The sequence below is a fragment of the Trachinotus anak genome, unplaced genomic scaffold, assembly GCF_046630095.1.
Source record: "Trachinotus anak isolate AG129_WGS33_773 ecotype Australia unplaced genomic scaffold, CSIRO_AGI_Tana_v1 ptg000025l, whole genome shotgun sequence".
In the NCBI taxonomy this organism is placed as follows: Eukaryota; Metazoa; Chordata; class Actinopteri; order Carangiformes; family Carangidae; genus Trachinotus; species Trachinotus anak.
Genome location: NW_027273876.1, coordinates 10,568,178 through 10,586,493, shown reverse-complemented (window position 1 = coordinate 10,586,493; position 18,316 = coordinate 10,568,178). Strand labels below are relative to the sequence as shown.

At 39.3% G+C, this 18,316-nt stretch overlaps 2 protein-coding genes across 5 annotated transcripts in view; one reads left to right on the top strand and one right to left on the bottom strand.

Moving 5' to 3' along the window:
• Positions 1-4,470, top strand: part of rbp4 (retinol binding protein 4, plasma) — a 249,499-nt gene extending 245,029 nt beyond the window's left edge. For 2 of the 4 annotated variants that reach the window (XM_071461831.1, XM_071461832.1), the window contains exons 2-6: positions 2,294-2,398; positions 2,585-2,721; positions 2,835-2,941; positions 3,331-3,543; positions 3,767-4,470. In XM_071461831.1, coding sequence (XP_071317932.1) covers positions 2,297-2,398; positions 2,585-2,721; positions 2,835-2,941; positions 3,331-3,543; positions 3,767-3,804 — 597 coding nt within the window. In that variant the 5' untranslated portion in view covers positions 2,294-2,296 and the 3' untranslated portion in view covers positions 3,805-4,470. Of the gene's footprint in view, positions 1-1,770; positions 1,919-2,293; positions 2,399-2,584; positions 2,722-2,834; positions 2,942-3,330; positions 3,544-3,766 lie in introns of those variants that run through there. The other 2 variants (XM_071461829.1, XM_071461830.1) reach the window with 2 other exon arrangements.
• Positions 4,471-6,207: 1,737 nt separating this feature from the next.
• cep55l (centrosomal protein 55 like) lies at positions 6,208-15,874 on the bottom strand. Its single transcript, XM_071461826.1, has 12 exons — positions 15,739-15,874; positions 15,038-15,267; positions 14,832-14,939; positions 13,759-13,908; positions 11,092-11,145; positions 10,436-10,580; positions 10,014-10,159; positions 9,462-9,655; positions 9,080-9,203; positions 8,751-8,822; positions 8,413-8,538; positions 6,208-8,282 (listed from the first exon to the last, which is right to left on the bottom strand). The coding sequence occupies exons 2-12, from the start codon at positions 15,224-15,226 to the stop codon at positions 8,070-8,072; spliced, it is 1,521 nt and encodes a 506-aa protein (XP_071317927.1). The 5' UTR covers positions 15,227-15,267; positions 15,739-15,874; the 3' UTR covers positions 6,208-8,069.
• Between the last annotated feature and the right edge of the window lie 2,442 nt (positions 15,875-18,316).

Sequence of the window (18,316 nt, the reverse complement as noted above, 5' to 3'; positions counted from 1 at the left end):
GGCCTCAGGTGATGGCTTGGTGCACGCTCCATACTTAAACCAAATCTTAAATCAAGTAAATACCAGTTTATAAGCTAAACCTGAACAATTGATTTCAATCCAATACTACCCCTGCGCACAAAATACTATCTTTGTGAAGCTTGTCAACAGGTATTTTAGGCCATAGGCAGTGGTGGTTGTTGAGTTGGACTGCATTATATTTATCTGGGTGGACAAAAACTCTGCTAAAAAAACTACTTCTCCCCTTGTGCTATTGCCCTGCTCAAAGCTCCAAAGCTCAGATGGAAGCAGTGTATTCACCCTTGAGGTCTTTTGCCCAGTCCCAGTTTTATAAGGGATCATTTGGGATTTTGAGTTACTTAAGTTTCATAGCCCATCAAAATAAGAGACTGAGTGACTGACCATTTACCACTACACTGCCCAAAATGTGAAATGCAAGCACAAAACTAACAGTGTATTGAACGACGTACGTTTCTTGGCTGGATCTCCATGATTATGAAATGTTGCACCGCCTCTGGCCAAATTCCAGCCGCTATTATTTCTGCTCAAAATGACTGATTGCACTGTTTTCAACTGGCCAGAGCCTTGGTTATGCAAGCTGCAGATGTTTGGCTGCGCTGTGCTCTTTTATTCAACCAAGCCCTCGAAGGACTGGTTACATGATCTCAGTGCAAAAACAACAGCACTTTGCAAAAACTAGGGCACACTAGATTTAAGATCTGTGTTAGAGACATATTTCAACTGTATAATCCTGGAACAGCAAAATTAAAACAAGTCACAAATTGTTTGACCCTGGACTTGGGAAGACCATGTGTTTTTTAAATTAGGAATTAAAGAGGTTCTTGAATACATGAGACTGCATTAATATGGTTCCTTTATCGTAGTATTCACTGGAGTCACTAATTAACTTTGTCTAGTGCTATAAACATTTTCACTAAAAACACATTTGATTCCTGACTGACCCTTTAAGTTACAACAATGCTGTGAAAGCAGAGATGCAAAGATGTGGCTCAGTCCCAGATTTGTAATAAAAAAAGGATTGTTCATGGCAAATAAAGTTGTTTCTTTGATCCATGTGGATTATTTAACCAGTGACATTACTCCCTGTTTTCAGTCTGAATGTCACAAGCTTTTTTTTTTTTTTTTTTTTTAAGATAGCTCACACATTATCCCATCATCATTGACTGGTGTTTGAAACTTCAGTCTTTGTGTGTACTGAAGATGGGATTACGTCTCTTTCACATTGATTACTTTCTGTTGAAAGTCCACCACTCTGTCCACCATTTATACAAACACAGTGCTGCAAATTAAAAAGTGGGCCCATTAAGTAATCTCACACAGCTGATGCAATAATGCTGATGCTGGAGGGGGTGGGGGGGTGGGGTAAATAACCTGAAATGTGCATTTGGTGCAATCCACACAAAAAGGTGGGGGGGGGGGGTCAGTCCATGCACACAAAAACATTTCTGTCTGATTAATGGCGTTAAGTGTAGGTTTGTCCTGTGCATGTGTGCTCACACTCTAAGGAAACAACGCTCAAGCTTTAACTTCTTGCAGAAGCAGAAGGTGTTTGTATCTACACATGCATTGTATAGCTTGTTCCAGATGGTCCTCTTGGCTTTGCCAGTGGCTGCTTTCACAAGACCAAGAAAGCCTCAGCAGTTCTGACAGGAAAACACATTTTTAGGGGGGATATGGAGGGGTGGTGGGCCAAATGTGCAAAACACACAAATCAATAGGACTGGGACTCACAGTTATGTAAATGTTTGTCCAATGGAAGGAAAGCTAGCTGCTGGAAGAGCAGGGGAGGTTCAGGTCTCCAGAAGTTATTGCACAATCCTAGCTTACTATAAAAGGCCAAGACCAGACAGAAAACCAGAGGATCTCTGTGAGCTGCTCTCGTCTTTTTGGTAACAAGGTATGCATTGATAAAGGACTTGTGTTTTTGCTTTTGAGTTTTTTACTGAACATTTAACATGAATGATCTTTGGTTTTGCTAAAGATATTTAAACACTTTTAAAACATTTTAATCAGTAAGTAACCTCATAAGTAAAATTGATTACTTTTTCGACTTATTAGTTTGTAGCGTACAGGAACATTTTTTATGGAACTATTACACTTCACTTTACTTGACTTGAGGACTTGAAAGGAAATGAAGTGGTAATGTGGCTGACAAATGTGTCCATCCTCTCTGTACCCTGCTATGCCTTCTTTTCTGAAACTGTCCCTCCCAATCACTTTCCTTCTTTTTTGTTTGTTCCTTTTTTCCCCGTCTGTTTCCCCGCTCTGAGGTAGAATGCTGCGGTACGTTGTGGCCCTCTGTCTCGTGGCTTTGTCCTGGGCACAGGACTGCCAGGTGGCCAACATCCAGGTCATGCAGAACTTTGACAGAACCAGGGTGAGTTGGTCAGAGATAGATAGGAATATCACTTCTGTTTAAAGGACTTTTGACTCATTAGGCAGAAGGTCTAAGATTTGTTTCCTTTCTGTGTCCATGCTTTCACGTGGAATATTTGATGCTGTAACTTTTAATGAAAAACATTGAGGTAGGGAGTGGACTTACATGTTGATGTCTCTCTTTCAGTATGCAGGGACATGGTATGCTGTAGGAAAGAAGGACCCAGAGGGATTGTTCTTACTTGACAACATTATAGCCCAGTTTACTGTCACAGAAGATGGCAAAATGACTGCTTCTGCCAGGGGGAGAGTCATCATCCTCAAGTGAGTCCTGTTCTTCACTGTGAAGGTTAAATCAGTGAGCTTCCTCCCCCTCTCGGCATCCTCCATTTTGTCTCCCACATTTCGTAATGCCCTCCTCTCTCTGTGGCCTCTAGCAATTGGGAAATGTGCGCTGACATGATGGCCACCTTTGAGGAGACCCCTGACCCTGCCAAGTTCAGGATGAAATACTGGGGAGCTGCAGCCTACCTGCAGACGGGAAGTAAGTTGTGGAACATTTCTACCTGAACACTAAGAGGATCTGTCTTTAAAAGTCAGACATGAATTTGTTGGTTTCTGGGCGTGACAGGTAATTCAAGCACGTTGTTAGCATAACCTTTTGTCATAGGTGGTTAGAAGGCACTGATATAGTATTACAAAGGGGTTTGTTGACCTCCAGATTTAATGTAATCATCACAATCAGCACTTACACGTACATCTGTGAGTCCAACTCAGGAGAATGAATGCTTGGTAGCCAGACAATCTTTTATCTTTTAATATTAAAGAGAGGTTTTTTGGCCAGTGTTTCCCAGACATGTTTAAAAAGTGGTTCACAAATTATAAAGATGGTTTGTTAAGAGACTAAACTCTACCCCTCCTTCTTGCTCGTAGATGATGACCACTGGGTTATCGACACTGACTACGATAACTACGCCATCCACTACTCATGCAGACTACTAGACACTGATGGCACTTGCTTAGACAGCTACTCCTTCGTATTCTCCCGTCATCCCACCGGCCTGAGGCCAGAGGACCAGCCCATCGTCACCCAGAAGAAGATGGCGCTGTGTCTGCTGGGCAAATACAGACGTGTTACACACAATGGTGAGTTGAGCTCAGCCACATGCTCGTCTGTTTATGTAAAGATTTATTGATCCGTGCTATTTTGTTGAGACACTCAGTCACTCAGTAAGATTAAAGACCAGGTGAATGATTAACTACACTTAAGTTGTTCGAGTCCTCGTGACCACTGTTTGACTTGATTGACAAGATAGAGCATTGTTCAGAAATCAGAGAAAGCTAAATGTTTGTCCTCTTTCCATTGCAGGCTTCTGCGAGAACGCCGGATCTCTTAACTTACAGTGATACTTTCTTTTTATGAAGAAGCCACCTCTGGGACTTTGTGCCCCTCTGCCGGTTTTGGACTCAATCACACTAGAGTTTCTCTTCTTAGTCTCCTCTACTGTCTCTGTGTATCTCAATAGAGGAAGTAGCCAATTCTTCTTTAAAAATTATATTTAAATAACTCTAAATTAAAAGGAAAGATGACTGTTGATGCCGGTCTTTACCAAATTCCCCCATTAGTAAAAGAGATTCTTGGACTTTGAACATTTTAGTCTTACTCAACATTTATCACATGTTGGGTCTTTTCATACAGGGACTAAAATGTAGTGTGAAACAACCTTCCTCAGGGAAACCAGTGGAACTTGCTGTCTGGTACCAGTTAGAAAACAAGATGACAAAAAAATCAGATGTGAAAATCACTTTTGAGGGAAGCTGAATTCTCAACATTACTGCAGCTCTCAACCATAACCACCATGTTTACTACAAAACAGGTTCACTGTCACTGGCTTTACCTTTACACTGAAGGATGCACAGTATATTGTAGCACAAAAGTAGGTACTGTTAATAAACCTTATTACATACATATTAATATACATATGTGCTATATAGGCATTGCAGTTTGGTTGTTTCTTGATTGTATGATGTGTACTTCTTGATCCAGTTTTTGAAATAAAAACATTCATACCATGTTGGCTCATTCGATTTTTGATTATTATCTGATATCTATGTGTATTCCTCGATTGCAAACGATAGATTCATGTTGTTGCCTTTGGATTCAGTCACCAAATCCAAGTAAATGCTGAATTTTATGTTCTGTTTTGTTGTTGTTGTTTTTTTTTTTTTTAATCCTCTAGCTGCAAATATACCACATCAAACAAAAACAGGCGTGTGATATGAGCTCCCAGCAGCAGCTTCCTGTCCTATAATTCAGCACCTGTTCAGACAACGAAGGAGGGAGATCACAGATGCTGGCATCAACATTAAAGTGATTTAATAAAGTTAACTATTTACATAAATAAATCAAGGTTGTAAGGGGCAAATCAGTAAAAACAACTAAGGCAGGAAGTGCATTAATGATAGAGAGTGTGAGAGAGAGAGAGAGTGAGCAAGCCAGCTTTTAAGGAATTCTGTAGTAACTATTATATACATTATTATGTCTCAATTAAATACTTTAAGTTTATTTTGAGTGTGCTTTGGGTGGGTTTAAATACCTAAAACTGAGTTAAAGAAGTTGGGTTTAAATCCTGGCAGCAGGCCCTCCCACTTGGCCAGGTGTTACACCAAATTTGTTTTTGTTTTTTTTTGTTTTTTTAAACTATGATTTTGACAGCTGTTGCCAAAACGTAATTATTACACTTGTTTTTTCAGGAAAACATTTTCACATGTTTACGCAAGTTGAAACTTGTGGCTTTCACTGACGTGTCATGACAACTTCTGGATGGATTATCACAAACTTTAGTACTGATACCCCCAGGTCTAACTTTTCATTCATCCAATGAATATCTCAGCATCATATCTCAGATATGTGAAGTAACACCAAGTTTTCTGCAGATTTTCTTGGTTCCCAGGGGGCGAATTTTTCTGATTTGTTGATCCTCTGTGGTTTACTCTAGTATGTACTCTAGTATCTACCACGAGGCTGATGTTTATCTTATTGAGTGACATATCTCACCAACTACTTAAGAGATTGCCATGAAATATGATCCATATATTCATGTCCACCTTATACTTTATAGCAAAACTAACAACATCCCCGTCAGCCTCAGCTGTACTTTGGCTTCAGGCTGATATGGCAAATATTAGGATGCGAACACACTAAACTAAGACAGTGAATGTGGCAAACATTACTGTATATCTGCTAAGCAGCACAAGTTATCATGCTGACATTAGCATTCAGCTCAAAACACCACTGTGTGCGAGTACAGAGCTGACTGTGGCTGTAGACTCCCGTTTTTCATAGCTGATCGTTTAGTGTTACAGAATCTAATGGCTACCAAGACATTATAGAAACCAATAGAATGTTTTCTACTTGAATAGCCTATTATTTTGTGGACTAAGCTAAAATTAATTTGAGGCTGGAGCATTAGAATGTGTTACATCAGCTAGACGGTAAATGGAATACACTCTTGATGCCTAATCCTTCACAGTTAAGTGAGCAAAACAAGTCAAGACACAGCAAGCTCAGCATCATCAATCTTTATCTCAGTCACCACTTATAATAAGTGCTATGAAAACCATACTTTTAAACTGGTATAAAAACAGACAAGGAAAGATAGCGAAGATTATGCATTTAGCATAATATCAAACTGACTTTCCATCATTTTTTTCCCCCCCTTCTAGTCAGTCTACTTATTAATTGAGCAAAAGTTCCAGAAACCATTGGCCTCTAACCACAACCTGATGTGAAACAAAGTACAGCTGCACTGGAGGGAGATTTCCATCTTTATTGCACATTTTGTACAGTACAGTGCATCATAAAAAACAACTTTGGAGCAGATGATTAGAATAACACAAAGATGACTGGATTGAAAAACGTTAAGCAAAGCAATTTGATACTCGGATTGCATTCTTTTAAAAGATACATGGCCCAAGTTAAAACACAACTCTCTAAAAGAGGACAGAATAGCAGTGTCTGTCTGTCTTAAGTCTATCTAGTCACATTGCCAAGGCAGCAGGAATAAAGGCACCTTAACCCCTTTTCCCTTAGCAAGAGGACCTTCACTAATCCCCTACCTTAAATAGTTTAGTCCAAGGACTTAACTCATGCAATCTCATTCCAGCCTTACAGGGCTGCAGGCTTATAAAGTCAGGGTGGAGATGGAGGCGAGCTTCACGCTAACAGGAAAGAATACAACAAACAACCTGGCAACATGTGAGAAAATTCAGCTCCCTGATGCATGCAGGATGTTTTAAGGTCTGTGAAGTTTAGTCAAGTCAAACTTCGCGGTTAGAGGTCTTGGTCATGATTACAGTCAGTGAGCTTCATCCTACTGTTTGCATAACCCTAGACAGAGAAACACTGCTACACTCTGTCCTAGAGCGCGACACTAGGGATATAATAGGCAACACATGTCAGACACATTAGATGCAGTTTTACCCAAAATTATGACAATTATAACATCAAAAAGCTAAAACATAGAAAAATGTTCCCTGTTATTTTGTCCTCCACCTCATTAATGTCAGATGCCAAAGGACCATTGCTGCTAATAGGTAATTTCCCTTTCCTCAGAAAAATGCAAATATGCTATCAATATTACACATGCTGAGGAAAATGTTACACAGAGGCCATTGATTGCTGATACTAGGAGTGGAGGAACAGTGTTTGCAGATGGTTGTCAATGGAGCATATTAGGCAGGTTTGTAAACTTTTATACTGAATACAATAAGGTATATCCCACAAAAAGGCCATCATAAATGCAGAACATTGTACAGTATTACATAATTATAATTACTTACATTTACCTAAGGAAAATAAAAGCTTTAATTACCTAAAAAGACAGTAGCTCACGCATAAAATAACCCAAGAATAAATAATTTGATCAAATACACACAAAATAAAACTGTCAGAATTCACTAAGAGCTTCAGAAAAACCAAAACTGAAAAATACCATAGAAAAAAAAATGAAGCAGGCAGATCCTGGACATCTACATAAACATAAGGAATATGATAGGTCTTTTTCAATGAATGATCAGATCAATCTTTGGCCTGATGACATGATAAGAACAAAAAGATCTCTAATACAAACAAGCCATGAAAGTGTAAACATGTCAATCATGCCAATCTAAAAGCTGTCATGGAGCATGAAATAATCTTGAATACTTTTAGGTGATTTGAAGATGAAACATGCAGCATGTTAAGAATGTCCCTTGATTTCCTTTTATATATATATAAAAAAAAACAAACCTCAATTTTACTTGTATTTGCTAAGGACTTAAGTATGTAAGGTTTATTGCAAATGTCCAGTGATCATTATAACAGCAGGTGTTGTATTTCAAACTTATCATCTTGCATGAGGGCTCAGCAACTTTGCAGTTCATTGGAAATGAAAAAATTGCCTTTCACTTAGTTGCTGTGTTTGTGGAATCAGTTTTGTTTCTCCAAATTGGAACATATGGAATAGTCTAAAACTGATCTAATGATCTAGTCCCCTGGTTCCCAGTCTTTTATGGTTTATGATCATTATAAGGGAGCAATGTCTACTTGTTAACCATTGTCACCAGCAGCATGTCTTAATGATTATGACCTGCCACCCAGACTGGGAACCTCTGATCTAGACTGCATGAGCTTAGGCAAGGCAGAAGTCAATGTGTGCCAGGAGCTCCCTGTGTCGGCTGGTGGGATAGGTGGCCCGACACTTAGGGCACTCTAAGAAACTTTCATCCAGTAGGTTGGTGACTTTAGATGGAGATGTAGGGCCAAGAGGGTCATCGATAGTAAGACGCTCAAACTCTAGACTGTTATAGGAGCTGGGCTCTGAGAAACGGGCATTCGGCTGTTTCTGAAACAGAAAACATTCATTTATATCATAATAGGTCAGACCTTAGTTTAAAGACTAAATTGACTGAGTTTTTAATCTCTCTATAAGAATTAGGATTGAACTTGTGGTTTTGATGTCTGGCAACACTTACAGCAGACTCCAGTTTAGCAATCTGATCACGAGCCTTGCGAAGCTCCTTCAGCACCTTATGCAACTGGTGCTGCATGCTCTGGCGATCAATCTTTTCATTCTCAAAGTCCTTGGTAGAGAACTGGATCTTAGGAGGGGCAGAAATATATGACGAGGAGAGAGCCAAGAACTCATTGTACTTAAATTGCACAAGTGGGATTGGTGTGGATTTCCAATTTTTGAAGAGGTAAACTCACTTCAGATAGTTACAACTACGTGTGCTCAATAACAACAACATACCAGGGACCTTCCCATCATAGCTGACCACAAAATACAAAAACAAAGCATGCAAAGTGTTACCTGCTGCTCTAGAGCTGCGATTCTCCTCTGCTCTTCATTTTGGCTCAGAAGAGACTTCTGCAACATATTTACCTGTGACAGCCAAATTATCAGTAAAATACAATGCTATATTTCAATAATTTTTCATTCAAATAAAACTTGGTCAAGATTCTACTTAAACATTCTCGGTTATTCAATTCTAAGTAAAGTACAATCCTGGATGGATAAAGTCTTAAATGCAGGCTTCCTTTAATGTATCATGAGTGTTCTGATATAATAAGCAGATAACTGATAAATAGATATTGGTGAAGAGTGACTACAGGCGACACGACAGTGAATGCGAGTGTTACCTGCAGCAGAAGTTCAGCAGATCTCTTCCTCTCCTCCTCCAATCTGATCTCCATATTCTCCAGTTCCACTCTCATCCTGTCTGCCCGCTGAGATGACACCTTTCTCTCCTCGCACGCTGCATGTCTGGATGCAATGATTGTGTAATCCAAAAATAAATATTTGAAATAATCCTGTTTACTTATATGATTGTCAAACTGTGGAAAATAATACCTATTAAAACCTGTTAACTGCTGCTGTTGTTGGCACATTCACAAAGCCCTCTTAAGCTTTTCAATACTGTTTCCCCCTAAAATCTAAGGTAAGTTTAACACTTCACTGTTTTTAATAATAATAATTAAGAATAAACTAGACAACCAGGGCAGACTTTGCTGCTCTACCTACCTGTTGCTAAGTCGCTCTGCCTGCAGCTGCATCTTGGCCTCCTCCAGGTCTTTGCTCTTTTCTTCATACTTCATCAGAAAGGACGACAGCTCGCTGCACTTGTCCTCGTACCTCCTCTGCAGTGCTAACATCTCCTCCTGGAGCCTTGTGACCTGCTCCCTCTTAGACTGCAGCTCAGCCTGATCTTTCAAGGTCTGCCGGGCCAAAGGAAAACATTGACTTTCAGGACGGTGTATACTTTTTGTCTACCCATTTCTTCCATAGAGTTTCACAGATGAATTATAAAGATGTCTGAAACTAGGGAATGTGGATATTTAATGGGATTGTTCCAGCTGCATGCAGATTCAGCACTAAACCAATCCTAGCAGTGAAGTGAATGTAAATGAATTGGAACATAGTTTAATAGGGAGAGTGTAAGGTTTCTCAAGAAAGTGAGCAGCACATCCACAAAAAGTGGAATATAAGATAATATATAAGAATATTAATTAGGGAGTCTGTATAAGACAGAAACAGGAATCCTAAGAGCTGGAAGTGAAATCGTATAGTCTCTACCTGTTCCCTCTGCACATTCAGCTCCTGTCGGGTTCTGGTAAACTGATCTTTTTGGCTATCCAGGTCTTTCTGCAACTCCAACAGCAACTGCTCATATTGGCTCTTCAGTTGAGCTTCTTTTTCTGGGCCTGCTGAGGTGGCAGAAGCTGCAATAGGAAGTGTTATTAGGCAAATCAAGAAAGGCCTTTATTGCAATTAAAATGTACAATTTTTGACTCAAAGCAGCTTTGTTTATATAGGATTTATAAAAGAAGAATTGTCATTTAAATGTCATAACCCTATAACAGTCCTCAGTGCTGCTTTTTTGATAACCCTTCTAATACCAGGATCAATGTTAGATCTAATCTTTTCTCATCTCGTGGTTTTTAAATGTTTAATGTTGTGGTTAAAAAAAAAAAACTACTATTAATTCAACTTCTCACCATCTGAACCAGCCTCTTGTTTGGTTTGTTGCTGCTTCGCCTGGGCCAACTGCTGCTCCAGCTCCAGTGAGCGGGCAACGACAGACTGGACGTAGGCCTCTCTCTGCTGGTCGTACACCAACCACTGCTGATTCTTCTCAAGAGCCTAGTGGTGAGATGCACAACCCCGCCACTGACATGCTGCATTTGATACTTGGTAAATTCAAGGACACTCAATAAACAAAAAACAAAAAAAACTGTATTCTGTATCTTTTTTTGTTATTATAGATAACAGAGACAGGAGTTTGGTTTTGTGACAAGTAGTTTTTCATCAAAAATACTACGTGGATAGAAAAGAAATGCTGCTTTTACTTTACAGTGTTTTTTGTTCTGTCCAAAAAAAGCAATAACCAGCGTGTCCTTGGTTGATACTGACATAAAAATGGGTCCTAGATATCTTGGAAATATTGACAGATGAACTTCAGAGAATTATTCAATTCCCCTGGTGCTGAATTGAGTGCAACTGAATCAAATGCCTTAAATATATCTGAGATGGGTGAGATATTTCAGCTGCAAAGCTATGATACACAAACATTTTTCAGTAGTTAGAAAGTGTGTACTTAAATCACAAACAGACAGGACGCAGAAACACACAGTAAATCATTGACTGGACTCACATCTCTCAGTTGATCTTGTACTAATGCCAAGTCTGCAGGAGGTACCTGTCCGTTCTGCTGAGAAGAAAAACAGATTCTTGAAATGAACCCAAGTCTGATATATATATTGGCAACACTTCATATCTACCTGTCAAAAATGTAAAATTTCAACTTCAAATACTTCGACACGATAAAAAAATCCGTTAGCAGGTGTTGATCTTTTTTGTTACACACACACACACACACGCCTTAAAACTTCATGTACATGTTGTTGTTTGCGTCTGTTTTCCATCAGTTTTCTGTGTAAAATCTCAACAGACACTAAAAACAGTAGGTTTGCCACAGTCTTTAAATTATTCATCCTCTTAATTTTTAATAATGGAAAAAAAAACAAACAAAAAAAAAAAAAAACAACCCACATCAGCACACATGAAGCCTCCCAAGGGTCAGTTCCTCGACATCCTTCCCTAGATGACAGTCATCTCATAATTCTGTCACCCTGACCCTGAGGTCTACACGTCTGATCCCCCCACCTCCCCCAACGACTAAGCTCCAGCAAAACCTTTACAGCACTGCCACAACAGTGGACATCTAAACGATCATGCCTGTGCTTAGGCACTGTGAGCTCCTACACCACCAGACAAGCATCATGAGCTTGTCAACTTTTTCCAGATGGATTTAAACGTACGTCCCATAAGCTAAGCCCACAAATAGGTTTTGTGAATCCAGGAAGAACGAGGGAAAGGCTGAGCTGGGGTCTGTTGGTCGGATTATTTCTAGTAATGCAAAAGGAACTAAGACAAGGGTTTGGAAAGAGGAAGGCATTCCTGGAAAATAACCGTGCAGATATCAAGATAAGGACAGCCACTTGCAGTGGGAATTGAAAGACACTGATATCGAAAAGGATGCAAAGTTTACAAGTACCCAGTATTCCTTTCAAAACCTTGAGTTCAAAAGTAGTGTCTTAAAACCAAAGCAGGAGTTATGAACATTTAGATTCATACAGTGCATCCAGCATCCGGGATGACCATTATGAGGAAAAAAACATGAATCTTTAAAGCACTGCAGCTGTAGCTTTCTTGTAAAAAAATCTCACTCTCTTCAATTCATTAGATGTTTGCCTCGACTGAAACCACAATGTAACCACAGGGAAGGTGGGGAGCTCAAACAGTATCATAATGATATATAATACAATTCGAAATACTGCTTTGAGCATTTAGAAAAATTGATAGTGTTGGGCCTTGTTGCCCCCCCCATTTGTATTATCTTGAACTGATCTTATGATGGGTGCCAAAACACCTCTTTTTGCCCATGAAGAGGGAGTATATGATGTCTGAGTCTTCAGCAATCCAAATTTCTCAAGTCCTTACCCATGATTTTGCCATCTAAGCCACTCCAGGACTCAAGGAGAATCTTGATGACCGCTTTCTAAGAGTGTAGTGAGGGCCTGCTGCGATCTAAGCATCAAAGGGCTGACCAAGAATCAGTTCTGCCCTTTGAAAGGGAATAAAAGCCTACAATTGCGAGGGAGCTGAGCGGCAACTATAAATTCACGGCTCTTGCACAGACCATGTGATTATATTAATTGTTCTATGCTATAGATAAAGTGTCACTTGGACAAAGGTGTTCTTTCATCTTTCACTTAATTACTAAGTGTTATATTATTTTACCGGTACTGAAAGCTGAAAAGGAAAACCATTAAAAAATGTGTATTTAAATTAACAATGTTTTACTCTGAGTTCTATATTATTTGTGCCTTTAGCTTTCATTATGACAAATTAGTAAGGCTGCTCTATAGAGAGGATAATAGCTGCAGGTAAGGAAAACGATCAGAGGTCACACACTGCCACCTAGTGGACAGAGGAACAAGTGCACTTGCATTTCCAAACAGTTATCCTTTCCTGCCCTACGTCATTGAAAAAAAAAAATCTGTTGACATGTACAAAAACCTATTAAAATCACCATGAGATAAATCTGAGGTGCAATAGCTATTCATCTAAACGGCTGCCACAGCTATTCCAAAACCTGGCCAGAGGTAAATATCACACCAATTTTGATAAAGTTATACCTTTACTTGTTCCTTTAAAGTGCATTTCTGTTAGTCAGACTTTAGTGTTGCTGGGATTCAATCAATTAATCACTAAAACAGAATTAGATCTGTCAAAAAATATCCTAATTCAACAAAAATACGTCTACTGCATCAGCACTATAGATAGGATATTAGAAGAGGAGGCAGAGGACAGAAAGCTGTGGAGGATTTAATCCCAGGCTGGGGGGAAGTATGCTGTCAGAGTGAGGGATATAACCACTCAACCAACTCTGTTCAGTGATTTCTGACAACAACACCACAAAAAAAAAAAAAAAAAAAAAAAGTGCTTCCTCAAGATTTCTAATAATCATCTGGATTTTTTCCCCCCATTTCTTCACAGTTTTGTTACTAACAGCCAGCAAAAAAATGATTTAGTCATCAAAATTTAAAAGATCAGTTAGTGACCAAGCACTTGAATGATCAATTTCAGGATACAATTAACACTTTTCACAAACTGTATCAGCAGACTCACTTTTTAAAGCCAACTACATTATTAGAAGAATAAGGATTCCTAATAAGATGATCCTGCAGATGCTTATTTGGAGGAGGAAACTCTTCCGACAAGCATAGAGGCTATAAGTTGGTCAGCCTACTGTCACCTGTGTTTCCAGGGACTGGCACCGGGCAGAAACAGTGGCCAGCTCGTTTTTCACGTTCTCTGTCTCCTGCGACAGGCTCTGGAACAACACGTCTCTCTGCTCTGCCTCCTTCCTCCGCTGCTCCAGCTGCGCCTGCAGTGATGCTACCACCTGAAATACAAACCGATATGAAATAAACGTCAGCTTGACTGTCCTCCACGGCAACCATGCCAACACGATTTTGTTTAAGTAGAGAGTACACTGAGGATATTTACTCTTTTCCAAGCAAATCTGCTTCACGCAAATGACATTACATGGCTGACAGTCTGCTGGCCTTTCCCAGCTGAGCAGCTATGGTAGCACTTTTGTTGATGCAAGTTAATGAGGAAGAGGCAAGTGCGATTAAATCACATTACACATTCACAGTGTCTAGGAAAACAAATAGCTGATATTTCATTTACCAGCATGCCATCTCCAAGTTTTAGCCTGGTGCCATTCTGACTTGGTTAAATTAGAAAACGATTTCTGCCATAATAGAAAAGAGATTTCACAAGGATAAGCAACAGTCTCAAATAAATAGCATCAATTTCTCCAGCAGTGTCATCAACACTAACAAGTCATGAATGCTAATACGTGCACAGACCCACTACAGAGAAAGATATTTGGTTTATAAATATCAAGTGAGCAGCATACACAACATGTGTTGGTGTGCAGCTTTTGCTGGCTGCCTAAACTTCACTTAGCTGAGCTGCTGTCAGAATGGGATAGAAGCTATTTCACCCCCAACTGTTTTTGTGGCAGCTCAGTGGAATTCTAGCATGATTTCTTCCTTCTGACAGTTGTCTGCTGCCAGCAATACATATGCCACCAATACAATGCCAAGAGTGCAACAAATCTTCACAAGTTAAAGAGTACTCTCAAAGACTCAGCTGTAGGTAGATCTCCTCAGCCTGGGCAGATAACTACTGCCTTGGAGTGTCAGCGTGTTTATCCATGTGTGTCCATGTTTACAGAAGATGTTTGTTTATACAGGCCTACTGTAAATGTTTGGTTTTTTTTTAAATCCATATATATCTGCAGAGATGTGTACATACCTCTCCTCCTCTAGCTGACAGCTGCTGTCTCATAGTCTCCAGCTCCTGTTCTTTAACCAGTAACTGCTGATTGTTCCTCTCCCGCAGCGTCTCAAGGGAAAGAATCCTCTGACAAGATGAACATAAGCGTTAAATTAAACAGCCAAAAAAGAAAAAAACATACAGTAAATTTTGAATTCAACTGACAAAATGGAGACTTCCTCTACCTCCAGCAGCTTGCTTTTGTCTGAGTCAGGCGGTTTGATGTGTCGTTTGGCCAGTTCATCAATCTTTCTCCTCAGGTGAGCGTTCTCCTTCCTGACTTTCTCCAGCTCCGCCTCAGCCTTGGAGGCAGAGCTGCTGGATTTGAAACCCAACTTGCTGACGATGGTCTCTTTGGCACCCTTAGATGTCATGGCTGCTTTTGTTGGTGTTGAAGCCCTAACCTGGAGAGAGTCTGGGGACATGAGAGCAATTTGACAGAGTGATGTTTTCATGTGAAGTTGACCAGAAGGTATTGAGTTTGAATTTGAATTAAATAGCCATGAAAAACCCCAGAACTGCCCTTGACAAAGAACAAGTGGTACCGAATATTAATATCAAATTGTGAAATAGGTTTTACAGGTTGCAATGAACATATTTCATATTTTACAGTCTGTGTAAATGAATTTAAGCGATTTACTCATTAATTTCAAAAACATAGACCCCAAACTATTGCATTTTCAATACCTTGTTAATTTAATATATAAAACAGATAAATAAGAGATAAAACTTAACCTCACATTGGAGATTTCCGTCCACCTGTCTTTAGTTGCTGACTAACATAAACTAATGTAACATTATCTAAACTGCCCTCTGTTAAATTTGAAATAATACTATGAGAACAAAGGTTATTGGCATTGATAAACATTAAATATTTAAGACTCACAGAAGAAGCGAATTGGAGATATCCTCTGATATGTAGTCTGTTGTGACAACAAGACCGTTTACTAACCGGACGCTTTCGTTTCCTGAAGTTTGAATTGCAGCGCGTTGACGTCACGTCCGAAACGTGTGGCGGGTACGTACGTTTACGTAACACGGGGTGTCTCGAAACATGACATGTTGGGCGGTGCAGTGCAAAATAAAAATGAAAATATATCGCGATTCCTTTATTCTCAGCAGTGGTAATTTAAAATGTTATAATTTGAGACAATTTGCATTTACCTGATATAGATTATACTATCAAATAAGTGGGGAAGATGCTTTTTATTCAGCTTTTTTTGATCTTCTACGACAGATTAATATGTTGCTCCCGGCTGCCCCCTGTATTAGATGAAGCGAACAGGCGGAGGAGAGCTGAACAGGACCCAAACTGGTTTGTCTTGTGTCTGAATCTCAGTGACTTCAAATGTAGCCTTTCCTATGTAACCTTTGCAGACACATCATATTGAAAGAGCCTTCAATGGAAACTGCTCTGCCAGGAAACAGTGTAATATTTAAAAATACCAAACACGACGGCCAAGCAGGGGTCATCATAACAAATTGCAGCAACAAGTGCAACAGGGCATTTGCTACCTCGGACCCAGTTTAAATATTTATGCTTGAAACTGTAAAATGCATATTAAAGACACGTTTGAATGGGTGCAACCTTGGAACCAAGCATTCACAGTAAACGTCCAATAGACACCTGCTGTTTGTACTGTGTGTGGCCCTTACATAAATCATTGGTTTTCTTCCAGGTGTGCACGGCGTCAGAAGGCAGAGGTGAAGACACTCAGTGGGGATGGGAGGGGGAGAAGTGAGGCTGGGGTGTCCTTTTTTCCCCCCTTTAATTTGGAAGGATAATTATGATGAATTTTAAGCTGTAAATACACTGTAGGAGTCACACTGGGCATACATTTGACTAATGCTGAATACAGAATTGGAGTTCAGGCTTGGGAGTTTCATTATTTCTTACAGGTGTAAGATACAGACCATTCCCTCCCGAATGAATCTGCGTGAGATGTGCTGAACAGACACAAACCTGTTAAAAAATAATCTTTTCAATGTTTCAACAAGGCATTAATTAGCAAGTCAGGTGCTAATTGTCTCTACTACAGTTCTATATTGCAGTGTGTGAGAGCATGATCCATCATGTTTTTTGTTTTTTTCTTAATTTCCAGAAGACATGTTTACACCACATAACGCTGATGTGTGTACTGAACCCCAATATAAACTTTTATTTCAGCAGTTTCACCCTATGGCTTCATCAGGGCAAACATGGTAATGATTCCAAGTCAGTTTACAGTAATTACAACACTGAATAATAAGGGTTTCCACTTATATTTGTCACTGCAATTCTTTACATTTTATTACATTAGTTGCCTTGCAATCTGTTTCATCGATATCCTAATTGACTCTTCCAGTAGAAGCCGAGAAAACATTTCCAATAAATCAATATCTCTTCACTGTCTATGTTAAATTATTTAAACTTATTGCATCAAACTCTTATGTGCACATGAATCACAAACAAGTCAATATATGCAGTATTTGAATTTCTTTAGGTTGCAATTATAATTTCTCTTACAGACTGAATCATTGCAAATCTGATCCATCTCAACAGCCCTGTGTTGGATGGTGGATGGTGTTGAAAATATTCCTTTCTTGTTTCCATTACAGGGCAAAATGCCAGTGTTTCATTATTTAAGTTATGCATGTGATTTGAGCAGACAAAGGTGACAACTAGAAGTAAATACACATGAATAATTTTTAGTGAAAACTTGCAGTCACTGGCTGCATTGGATATTCTCTAGACTGCTTTCCAATGTGCCAAACTTGTTGGAAAGTGTTCAGGGTCTTCTGACCTTGTCTCAGAATTTTCACAACAGAGGAACAAATTCCTTTTCATCTGTAAGACTGGCTGAGAGGTGCACTGTGTTTGATATGCCTCAGATGAAAACAGCTTGAGGCCAAAAGAATGTTCCTATCAGTGGCATTGGTATAAAAAGTGGTTGACAATCATGAAACTGTGTACTGCAATATTCAGAGTATCATTATATTCAGAACTGCACTTCAGCCAAAGTGAAAGTTGGGTTCAAGGACCTCGAATAAACTTTGAATTACTCAATTTTTTATGTGCTGTTGGGGTCAATAATATGCACACAATCCTTTGAATTCTAACGAATACGTTGGCATAATTTAAATTAATTGGCGAATATGCTGGAAGTTTCATATGTTTGTCTGAAAAACCAAAAATGTCTGGTGAATGACAAGATATACAGGCTATAGAGTATATACTGTATTTTTAAAACAAGCCAAGCTGCTGATTACCTCTGATAGATTTGGTAGATCTGATTTTTAGTCAACGTTCACTAGCTAATTTATAAAGGTAAAGAGAGTTTAAAGACAACACCATGACATTTATAAATCATAAAGATGCTGATTCATGCCTTCCTTTCAAGCTGAGTCAATTACTGTAATGCATTTTTTTACTGGCCTGCACACTGAGAGACTTTGGCTCATTCAAAACGCTGCAGCCTGGCTGT